Here is a 12,014-nt window from a genome sequence, read left to right on the forward strand (position 1 = left end):
CCAGTGATGTCTGTACAGATGCAGGAATACTTATATGTGTGAGTGCCCATAGGGCCACTCAGAGAACCATCACAGTTCTAGGTAGGCAAGCAGTTCTTATGAAAGGAAGAATTCTTTCTTAGACATTGGGATTGTAGTGATCCAGATGTTTCCTGAACTGGACTCAGCTGTATATACAAAGGAAGGTTCTACCAATGCATCAGGGAGCCATTGTTATGAGCTCTTATGCATACCAGGTAAATCACTGTATCATGATAGCAGTAACTGCTAATAGTAATTTATTTTTTCTCCTTGTTCAGGAATTGTCTTCTCTGTCAGATACAGCTGGCTTCAATGAGTGGATTAATGTGAGTAACAATTACAGAACTATTAAGAAAGGGACTAATGGTGCAAACCTGGTTACCTCTGTTCAGTAGTAAATCCCCCTGAGTTCAGTGACTCAGTTTCCTAGAGGAAAAGATACTGGTTTGTAACCTAAATGGCAATTTGACAAATGGTTTTCATTATGCATTATCTCTTTCCCCAAGGAGACATAGTCACTTGTTGAGATGGGTGGCCATACAGATTGGATGGATGGATGGATGGATGGATGGATGGATGGATGGATGGATTCAAAAGTTCTCTAGGTACTTTACCATAGCTTTCATGTATTAAATTTCCCTTCACCCTGCAGCTTTTAATGTAACAGGTTAGGTTTCTACGTTAAAGCATATACTTTTTAATATAATAGTAATGTATTTATATCTTTATGTTGCTCTTTAGTTTATATATAATACCACACAACACTACTAAATCTTTTTAAAGAAATGCTCATTGTAATGTTTCTGAAGTTTAATAAAATTAAACATAATAATAAAAATTACTGTAAAAATGACTTCAACTGTTCAATGTTTTGCTTCAAAAGAGGTTTCTTTGCTTTTCAGAATTCTCAAGGTTAAATAACACCCTTTTATTTATATTTGAAGCCCTTTTATTTATATTTTATTACTGGAAACCTCCTGGCCTGTAGGGGAAATTACAGTATTGACATATTAATAACAGTATATTTTATTCTGTGCTTCCAGACAGCTGCAGTAAGAACTCTGCTGACAGACATGAGCAATATAACTATCCTTGCACCTTCTCACCAAGCAATTCAAAACATGGATCAAGATACAGTTCCTTTTTGGACATCCAAAAACAACATTCTGCTCCTAACCAAGTATGTTAAAGTATTTTGGTCATAATTATTGTCCTGTTTATTTAATATATAGTGTTGAAATTCCTTTACACTATACAGAGATCTTAATTCTGGTTACACTATACAGAGACCTTAATTCTTCAGGTTTGTCTGCCAAGTCATCACTGGATTTGTATATTTGCAAAAAAGGGGCTAAAGATGAAAAATTTGGACTCACCTAAGAAAATAGTTCTACAATATTCTTTGACTAAAACTTCTTTGCATCCTGACTAAATTCCATTCCGTTCCGTTCCATTCCATTCCATTCAGTTCAGTTCAACTGATCCAGGCATCACCCAGCTCCAGAACCAGTCTGGGCAGCACCTAAAGATTTGATCACAACAGGTGGCATCATCTGCTGACCTTTACCAATCTTTAAAGTGCTAAACAGGCCACACATGGTTAATATTGGAAAGGGAAACAACCAGGAAATCCTTGGGCTGGAAAGTCAGAAAAGGCAAGGAAAATAATTTTGAACTGTTACCATGAAATTTACAGGTCCATGTAGTCATCAGGAATCATCAAGTTCAAGTCAATGAAAACTTTTCCTTTTTCATTGTATTTGAACCCAGAACTCAATTTTATATCATTAGTGAAAATGCATTTCTCTTGCTTCCTTTGGCCAGCTAGGAGATAATTACAATATTTGCTTCAATTTTAGAAAATTCTGTTCTGGTGTTGGGAGAAGCTAAGTTTCCATGAATGTCTTGTGCTACTTAATTTGTTTTATGTCTTTTTATGTCAGAGATGTGCTTTCAAGCCCCACTGTAATTCAGTGATGTGTCTCTTTCTATGTTCTTTCTACGTTTCCCCAAACATCATGTTCATTTATTGGTTTGTCTAGTATGAGACAGTGAAGTGCTGGACTGGGACCCAGGGTCAAGTCTCCCCTTAGTCACAAAGCTCATTGTATATCCTAGACTCATTCATTTATCTCAGCCTAAGCAACTTAACAGGATTCTTGTTGTGGGGGTTCAAGAGGAAAGACTCCCCCAGGCTTGCTGCCTTGAAGTCTTAGAGAAAAAAAATCAAGATATAAATTCAATATGTTATAAGTATTAAATATTAATAATGAAAGAGACTTGTGGCAGGATATAAATAACAAAACAACTGAAGAAACAAAACAGAATAAAACAAAATGAAAAGAATAAAGTATGATCACTAAGATCAAAAAAGAACTGGCTCTGCATAGAAAAGCTGTGAATACTTACTTGAAAATATAGCAGTGGATTCTACTGCTTACCCAATACCTTCCATGTGATCATGAAAGACGGCATTTACGGCAAGGAACTACATAGCAGGGGGCTCCATTTACAGAAAAGACTGTATTGCCTGGGTAGAAGAACATTGTGGTTTGTATAGTGCTGCTGTAAGCTATGAATTGCCCCTACACCAATAGTTTTGGGCTCAGAAAGATGCAACTCTCTATGGGCAAGTCAATACTTCACATCATTTAAATATGCTTTTTCCCACTAGGCATCACATATTAAAAGGGACATACACAGTTGAGGATCTCCAAAACCTGTCACAGCCTGATGGATTTGCAACAACTTTGCAGGACAACTTCCTATCGTTGTCAAAAAGAAATGGGGTTCGTTGACCATTATGCTACAACCCTTTACCTTAGGCTGTTCCTCTCATATGTGCTAAGAAAAGATATGCCAAACTTGTATTCTCTTGAATTTAAACTTGTTTCTCCAAAAAGCCAAGATGAGAAATCTTTCATAGGCCTGAAATGTGACATTGGGACTGTAAGCTCTGGCACATTCAAGCATTCACACAAGGACAGTCGAGAGGCCAAGCTCTTGTTACTGTTTTAATGAAGCGAAAGGTCTAGCACAAGGAAAAAGCTGCGAATGGAGAATTCCCGCTCAAACCTACATTTAAAACTACATTCACTTAATTACCCTTTACCCCTCTTCCCGCTAGAGTATGTCACCCCCCTTCCCAATCCAGGTGGTGTCTCTGATGTATCTCCTTTCCCTGGCCTTGAAGTGTTAATGCCGTAAGTTCCTAGCCATAATAATGCAGTTCACACTCCAACCGGGCACCCCCTCCCATCTGGCAACACAGAGTCTATTACCACTGATAAGAAAGTATTGGCAGATGCTCCGATAAGGGGTTCTGTGAACCTTCTGATTGGAGGGATCTGACAGGGACTGTCATATGACAGAGTTGTAATTATTCACATTAGCCTGTTTTCCCAAAAAGATAATTATTATTTTTTACCTTTCCCTCCCAATGAAAGCCACAAATGAGTGTTACATACAGCAACTCAAGGTTCATGTTACCAATGGGCCCAAACCTGGAATCTCAGGTGGGGTAGGGTGAAGGGGTGTTGCATCCCATAGTTAATATTAATGTATTACATAATTAGGGCTGCCAGATCCAGGATGCAAAAATCCAGATGACCATTAAATGGCAGCAAAATTTGTAGAATTTTTACCAGTGTGCTCCATTTATCTGCAAAAACAAAAAAGAACATGCTGGGAAACAGAAGGTTGCAATTGGAGAACATTTAGATTGCACACAGAGAGAATGTAACATTTTGCAGATGTTAGGTAGAATAATTTGATAACAAAAGTCTTGGCTAGGAGCACCCTTGGAATAAAGTAGCTTTCTACCTAGCCAGTTCTGACTAGAAATCTGGCAAATTTTGTGCATCTAAATAAGCTACCTTTGGTCGTCTCTTTTCCAGAATCTTTCAATTGATGGAGCCAAAATAGTATCTGGTGATATTGCAGCCACGAACGGGATTATACATATAATTGATAAGGTATTTGCTTCCTAAACAAAATTTTTAAAAAATACCTCCAAGTTAGCTTTACCATCCAACTGGGAGAAAGTTCTGGAGAATTTGGCAAGTTGCTCACTATGATGTTTGGTAACATTTTTACTCCTAATCAAGTATTGCCTGATTGTGAACTCTGATCTGTTTTCCCCTTCCACTAGCACAATTTCCTTTTAGTAAAATACAGTGTTAAAATCATGAAATTCTTTGACCAAATGTCATGCCTACTATGCCAATTTTGTTAGACATTTGACATTTGCACAAAGCTTTTTCTCTTTGGGATGAAGTGAATCTTTGCCATTCTGTCTTTGTCTGGAAACCTAGGCACAATTTTTATCCATAGCAGCACTTTCATTCTGCTGAATTAGTAGTGATTTTTTTTTTATCTCTTGAATGATTAATATATAATATATTAATATATAAAAAGTGATTTCCTTTCCTGTGGTACTCTATAGGCTGAATCTTACTGCAGCAAAATGCATTGTCTGACTCTGACCTTGTGTTTTTTGTGTTTGTAGGTTCTGGCACCTCTCAGAGGAGTGAGTGACACATTGCCAAAACTGCTTCCTCGCTTAGAACAGATGCCAGATTACTCCATTTTCAGGAGCTACATTACTGTAAATACTCATGTTCTTATTAGAATTCCCACACACAACCAAACCAATTTACTTCATAATTTTGCATTTGTCTTTGTTTAACAGCACTACAACCTGGCAAATGAAATAGAAGCAGCAAGTGCTTACTCTGTTTTCGCTCCAAGCAATGATGCCATTGAAAGTTATCTGAAGAATAAACAGTCAGCATCTCTAGTATGTATTGACTCCCAAGCTTTTCCTAAGAAAATATCTTCAACAGAGGTTTGTTCACTAACTATCTGATGGCTCGGAGCAAAACTGGAAAGTAATAGCCATTGCTCACACACTGCCAGGGTGCTGGTGGGCATTCTGGCACAAGGATAGTATGGTCTCTCTGAATATCTAAAAAATAGTGTCTGAGTGAGATGCATTAACTCTGCATTTCTAAGCTTTTGTTCTAGAGGACAAGCGACTGAACTACGTCTTTCCTTTGGAGCATAACCCCACATTGATCTCTCCTTTGTCTCTTGAGTGTTTGATGTTGGGCCCAGATAAAATTAGCATGATAAGGCACCTGGGACATTTCTGCAGCCAACGAGCGTGCTGTTATCAATTTACAAGAAGAGTTAGATTACTTTGCTCTTTTCGATTTCTGGGTTGCCAAAATTCTGCATCAGACTGAACCGAAATGAATTGGTTCATGAATAAATGGGATTATAAGATTGATAAATAGGATGAAGGGGACTATACTATTAATAATAGTATAGTATTAATATTTTAATACTATAGTATTAATAAATCTGGAATGGATGATGGATGAACAGAGACATTGTCAGTATTCTATAAAGCAAAGCAGGAGCAGTGCAACAAACTGATAACAATCTTATAGTCTGTGATTATTAGACAAATCACATAGTCTTCTAAAACTAAACATGATGGCTTCTCATTTTTGCTTTGTTAAAATATGGATAAGCAGATAGTAGATTAATATATTAGGGGCATCCACACAGTATGGTAAAAAAAAATGGTGTCCACAACAGTGCAGTGAAAGCTCCACCTGTTTTTTATGTGATATATTTATAAAAAGAGGCAGAGCTTTGATTACACCATTGTGGATGCCATCTTGACTTTTATTACTATACCCTGTGGTATAGTATACCCATTGTCCCTGTTATTAGTATTCTCAAACCCAATGTATCTGAATAAAAATGAACACAGAACAGGAGGCCTTAGATCAAATGACAAGTCATATTTCTCTGGATTTTTTTTAAATCCAAAAGAAATGTGGAGTCTGCCTTCTAGAGGAGAAACCATACAGATGAGGAAAAGCCTCTTAACCTTTTTAACCTTTTCCCCTTCAACTGCTAAAATGGCAAAACAGCTTTTTACCCTATTTTTGTCGCTCTGCCAAATGTCGTGTAAAGGAAGCAGTGCTAGAATTGTAAGCCTATGAATAGAATGTGGCATTTATATTTTGTACATATTTAAATTCTTTAAATTTTTCCAGTTACAGTTACAATTAATATAACCTCTGGCCTGCATACTGTTTTCATTGGAGTCTTTGAATTAAATAGGCTTTGTAGGTTTAAGAAAAATTATAAATCCTATTTATAATTACAGAACGTGTGTTCATGTTGTAAATAATTATCTCTCTTTCAAGCCACCATGAACTTGTTCTCTCTCTCTAAAGAAAAATCCCTGTATCCAGTCAAAAGGTAATTCATAATAACATCTTCTGGCTGTTGTATGGTGTTGATAACCATTTTTTAATTAGAAAAAAATGGAAATTTGACACCCTGCTAAAGTACTTAATCACCATTATTCACTAAAACTACAGAATGAAGATCAGATCCGGTATCATATTATCCTGGGAGAGAAGCTCTTGAAAAATGACCTGCATAATGGGATGTTCAGGGAAACCATGCTTGGATTGTCCTTCAGAGTAGGATTCTTCATTCATGACGCTCAGGTGAAGCCAGTGCTAATTATTATGGCATTTGCTGTGATTTATTTATCTAAACACCTGCTCTGAGAAAAGATTTACATTGGCTTAATTGACCATGTCAGGAAAGTTCTATGGGTTTCAGTAAGTAGGATTTTAAGCCAGGCTCCCCAAGAGGACGCCCAGGTATAAATGTATTTGCCCTCTCAGCTAATGAGGCAACTCATCGCATGTAAACATTAAATATGTGCATTAAGTGCTGGGCTTAAGGGAGAATTCAGAAAGTAGGATTGAGAACAAATGAATCCACATTAATCTTTGGCTTTAACTAGGAGTCAACTCTTTAATGTCTCTTCTCTGCTTCTTCCAAAGCTGTATTTTTGAAGTGGAATGGTATTTTTTTCCAAATGGTCTTAACCAGAATTTCCAAACCAGGTGCTTTCCAGATATGATGGAACATAACCTCATCATTCTACCCAGCACGATTATTAGTCACCATTTGGGGAGATCCTAGGCTAGATTAAAACTTTTTAACAGAGGCAGAGACAGCAGCATCCACAAAATATCACTGCTCTCATGATGAAAGAAATTTTGTAATATTGCGACACATGCTTTTACCCTTTGGGGGCAGTTGTCACACTTGCAATGCACATAGAAAAGGGGTGAGGCTTGCATTGCAACTCTGCCTACAACAGTAGAATGCTTCTTATCCCTCCCATGGAAACTGCTGCTCGGAGAACCAGAGTGGTGCACAGTGATATCCAGTAGGGTTTCATCACGTGGTTTAAGCATATGCAGTTAAATTATATGCAGTTTCGTCATGCGATCAGAAATAAACAAAATCTTTTCTTACAGAAATATAATGGTTTGAATAAGATGTAATTTTGCAGCTGCAGACTTTCAGTTCAAGGTTTTCTAATGCAACATCCTTTATTATACTTACTGGCTGAACAAAATGGGGATGGGATCAGGGTAAATGTAATGCAAGCAATATTTTTATAAGTAATATCCCTCTCATATGTTAACATTTTGTGCATAGCTCTACATAAATGAGGCACCTATAATTTACCCAAATGTTGCAACAGATAAAGGAATAATCCATGGACTGGGAAGAGTAATGGAAATTGTAAAGAACAGATGTGATATTAATGATACTATGATTATAAATGTAAGTTGCGCCCTTCTGAACATGCATTGCCTTTTTTAATTAATGTGCATTGAAAAAATACCATTCAATATATACTTAAAGCAAAATAATTTTTGGCTTGTTCTAAATTGTAATGATGTATGTTGCAGTTAGTATTATAATAACACAGCGGTCTAATGTAAGCCACCCAGAACTTTTTATTAATCTAGTTTGGTCTAGTTTCTGTAATAGTAACATACATATACATATACATATACACACATATACATATACATATCTCCATCCAGATATTCATCTCTATATAATCTGCCTAATATTAAAACACCATTTCCCATCTTGGTATCATCTATCTATGTTGGAATAGTAATTCCCAGGTAGCATACGGAGAAAAAGCTGGGCTGTAGTCTGATAATTAATCAGTTGACCAATTCAGCTCTTATCTACCTTCCTTGGCAGTGGCTCCCTAGCTGTCTTTCCTATTCTTCCCACCTCTCCCCAACTTCTAAGCTTGAACCTATATACATTTCATGCTCTCAACAATTGCCTGGGCTTTAGATATACAGTAGAAGGGCACTTCTGATGTAAAGATGCACTTACTCTGTTGTTTGAAATACCATAGCAAACTCAAGTCCGTCTATTTGCATGTCAAGTGTCCCATGTTTGCCATCTCAAATTGTTCATTTGCAAGATGCTCAGGACATCATTTATCAGTCCCTCTTGTACAGCCTTACAACAGTCTGTTGTAGTGGATCAAGACTGAAAGGAAGCGACTGGGCCAAGATCACAGTCTTTCACTGTGACTCTTAGGTCTCATCTTTCCTCCAATGATTTTATTTTGGTTTATTTTGGTGAGAAGCAGATCCCAAAAGAGACACAAAAAGAAATAAATGAAATGGTAATGGCCAATTTATATTCAAACCACAGAGTAAATAATTGTAAGAAAGTTAAGTAAAGCTAATTGATCAGGGAAATTGCCAGAGCTTCTCTGCACATGCAAGACCTCTTATGCTCATACAGAAATGCTTTCTGGGACTACTGTTTTGCAAATGTGTGTTTTCTTTTTAAGGGAAAGTGTGTGCCCTGCTCATATGTATCTAACTGCCCTGCTGGAAGTACACCAATTGTAAGTATTTGAGAACGAAATTGCTAGAAATAGGGAGTAGCATCTAAATCTGTCTCCCTTATTTGTCTGCATCCATCCTTATTGCCTGTAAGCTACATAGATTCTGAGTAGGAATAAGCACAAGTTCTATTCTATTGGCTGATACTGGTTGATCTCAAGAAAGTCAGCAGAGCCAGATCTGGTGAGTACTTGGATGGGAAAACACCAGGAAATCCTAGGACTACAGACTAGACTGGGATGTCAAAAAACATCCAGGAAAAAGGCAATGGCAAACCACTTCAATATTGCTATGAAAACTATATGGATGTTTCTATGAAGTCATCAACAGCTGAACTTGACTGGAAAGAGGCTTTATCTTATGTAATTACCTGCTTTGGGGGACCAATTTCCAATCCAGCTATTTTTCATCTAATTTTTAATTAAAAATCCATAGGGGTTTTTTTCCAGATTACATTTGGGAGTGGACATGGGTTGCAGTTACTTCTAAATTTGGCAAGATTGCCAAATTGTCTCTTCAGACTTAAGCAAAGAACAAAAAAAACCACTCAGACTGCTTATAACAACTTTGCACTCTTGAAAGAGTACACTGGCTGGAGTGGCCACATGACAATGCACAGCTGTAAGTAAAAACATGAAGAGGCTCTAAGCTACTCTGTAAAACAAAAACAGCATATGCAATCTTCATCTGCTTCTTTTATACATTTTTCTCAGGAAGAACAAAAATCAACAGGTTGTGAATCTGGATAGCATTTCTTCTACTATGGGTCTGCTGCAACAAAATGTCCAAATTGGCATCCAGTATGATTCCTGATGGAATTCTGTTTTGATCCCTTAATACTAAGAAATATGGCCCATGTAAGATACCCCGAAAATAAGTACGATTACTGAATTCATAGGGCCTCGTGTGGTGCAGAGTGGTAGGTGGCAGTATTGCAACCAAAACTCTCCCCACAACCCGAGTTTGATCCCAGCGGAAGCTGGATCTCTCTGGGTAGCCGGCTCAGGTCGACTCAGCCTTCCACCCTTCTGAGGTCGGTAAAATGAGTACCCGGCTTGCTGGGGAAGGTGACGACTGGGGAAGGCAATGGCAAACCACCCCGCTCTATAGTCTGCCAAGAAAACGTCACAAAAGCGGCGTCCCCCCAAAGTCATGGGGGGGACATGACTCGGGGCTTGCACAGGAGACCTTTCACCTCACATTGAATTCATGGACGGATGCCCGAGAACAACTCTTGCATAGCTGACTGTTGGCTAACATATTGCTGAGAAGTACACCAAATGAGCCACTGGAGAAAAAAGAATCAGAACAGCACCAGAGACCTGAATTGTGCCCATGTTTCTATATTGATGCAGAATTAAGGCTGAAAATATAATATGGGTAAAACTTCAAAAAACTCTGAGAATAATGTTTGAAAGAGGATTGAGTATAAAAACATATAAATTTCTAAATACTCTCTCAGTAGAAAAAGATCTCAGAAAAGCCAGTAGTGTTTTCCAGGACTTCTCTGTCTATCTTGTTTGACTAAAGCTGCTGTAGTTGTCTATGTACCAGGATATAAGTACATAGCAACTTCAGTGAGAGTTACTTTAAATGAGAAGAAGTTATTCAATATTCTGTATAACTGTTGGCATCTCTCAACTCTGTATTTATTTAGCAAGTGCAAGAATAAGAGCAACTTTAGCAGATCAATGTACAAAGAGCAGTTTTCTCAAGGTCTTAGAATCTAAAAATAGTCATTGGGAAAACAACAAAAGACAAGGCAAAGAATAGAAAAGCAATAGTAGCTCTCTTATCCATGATGAAAATGATCCCAACTCCAAAAAACTGCTTTCTTTATTAGATGAACTAGTTTTACATAATTTTTGCACATTTTTGAGTTGCAAAAACTCTTGATCAAGGAGTGGATTAAAAAAAATGGGAGGAAAATATGGTCTATTTTGGTAAACTGGTAGAAATCTCTGTCCTAGATTATGTTGTTGGATGGAGTGATGAAGAACCTGTAGATATGCTCAGAGTAAGAGTAATTTTTAAATTAACTTTAAAATCAGGTTAAAGCTGAATCCTCATCAAGATGGACTTATTGTTTCTGCAGAAGAGATTTCTGTTTCCTCCAGTGATCTCTGGATATTTTGAAAGAAGAAAGGAAGAATAAATATTTACAAAAGTATCAATATAAAGTCCAGGAGGAGGAAGGAGATGAATATGCATCAAACCATCAGGGCCAGAAACTTTCCCAGTTTTCATGGATTAATAGTGTCTATTATTTCCTCTAATGATAATGCTAAAGCCAAATAAGCAATTTGATCTTGCAAAATTTTCAAGATCTATACTTTTATTAAAAAAAAGCATGAACTTGTTCCTCAGAAATCATTGAATCAGCACTATAAACTTGGGTAAAAATTGTGAGGTATTGAATCAGAGTCATTATACACTTGTTCAAGGAATCCTTAATTGTACAGATAATATTTACCTGCCTTTCTCCCTCCATATATGGGCATACTTTTAGCTGTTTGCAGTTTACATCATATGGACATTTTAATAACATACCTAAATACCACCTTGAATCAACAGAATGAATGTTCCCTCCGAAATTGACCAATTTACTAGAATATAGTCAGATATAATAGAACTTATACTACATTTCCTATCCAATCAAGCAAAAATCAAAATATTAAAAAAATCAAGTTAAGAAAGTTCTGATGGGGAGCTAAAAAACAAACAAAAAAAGAAGTAATCCAAGACATGCTTCATTGAGCTGTTTTATCATTCTGGATTATTTGAGATGGCTGGTCAGGAAAAATAATCATCTTTGTTGCATAAAATTCTAAAGAACTTGCTTGTAAAGAAAACTGTAAAATATTGTTATGAGTAGTTGATTTAAGGAATTTAACCATAGCAGGACTAGGCCTCAATTCTAGTGTAAATGGAAACCAACAGAGTTGTTTTATTTTTAAAATATTACATTGTTTGAAGAACCTTTAAAATACTACATCAAATTTAGAATAGCTTTCTACAGTATTTAACAGATGTTTTATTAATATCTTTTTCACTAAAAATAGTTATTCTTTCATACAGCCAAGCAAGAAGGGGATCTGCTATTATCTCAACTACTTTGGGAAAACCCTGCGTGTTGGATGCCAGTCAAAATGTGCTAAAACTTTAATTGTAAGTATACTATTGCTACAATACCATGTAAAAGAGTGTTAGATTTCTATA

The 12,014-nt window shown here is 36.7% G+C and overlaps 1 protein-coding gene across 1 annotated transcript in view; it reads left to right on the forward strand.

Annotated features, from left to right (window-relative positions):
- STAB2 (stabilin 2) overlaps positions 1-12,014 on the forward strand; it is a 75,292-nt gene that overhangs the window by 17,349 nt on the left and 45,929 nt on the right. Inside the window, exons 17-26 of the mRNA XM_063308724.1 lie at positions 300-347; positions 1,065-1,201; positions 2,696-2,810; positions 3,918-3,995; positions 4,529-4,627; positions 4,712-4,819; positions 6,423-6,554; positions 7,567-7,695; positions 8,741-8,797; positions 11,874-11,963. Of these exons, the coding sequence (XP_063164794.1) occupies positions 300-347; positions 1,065-1,201; positions 2,696-2,810; positions 3,918-3,995; positions 4,529-4,627; positions 4,712-4,819; positions 6,423-6,554; positions 7,567-7,695; positions 8,741-8,797; positions 11,874-11,963 (993 nt within the window). The remainder of the gene's footprint in view (positions 1-299; positions 348-1,064; positions 1,202-2,695; positions 2,811-3,917; positions 3,996-4,528; positions 4,628-4,711; positions 4,820-6,422; positions 6,555-7,566; positions 7,696-8,740; positions 8,798-11,873; positions 11,964-12,014) is intronic.

Source organism: Candoia aspera, chromosome 7 (assembly GCF_035149785.1).
Source record: "Candoia aspera isolate rCanAsp1 chromosome 7, rCanAsp1.hap2, whole genome shotgun sequence".
Classification (NCBI taxonomy): Eukaryota; Metazoa; Chordata; class Lepidosauria; order Squamata; family Boidae; genus Candoia; species Candoia aspera.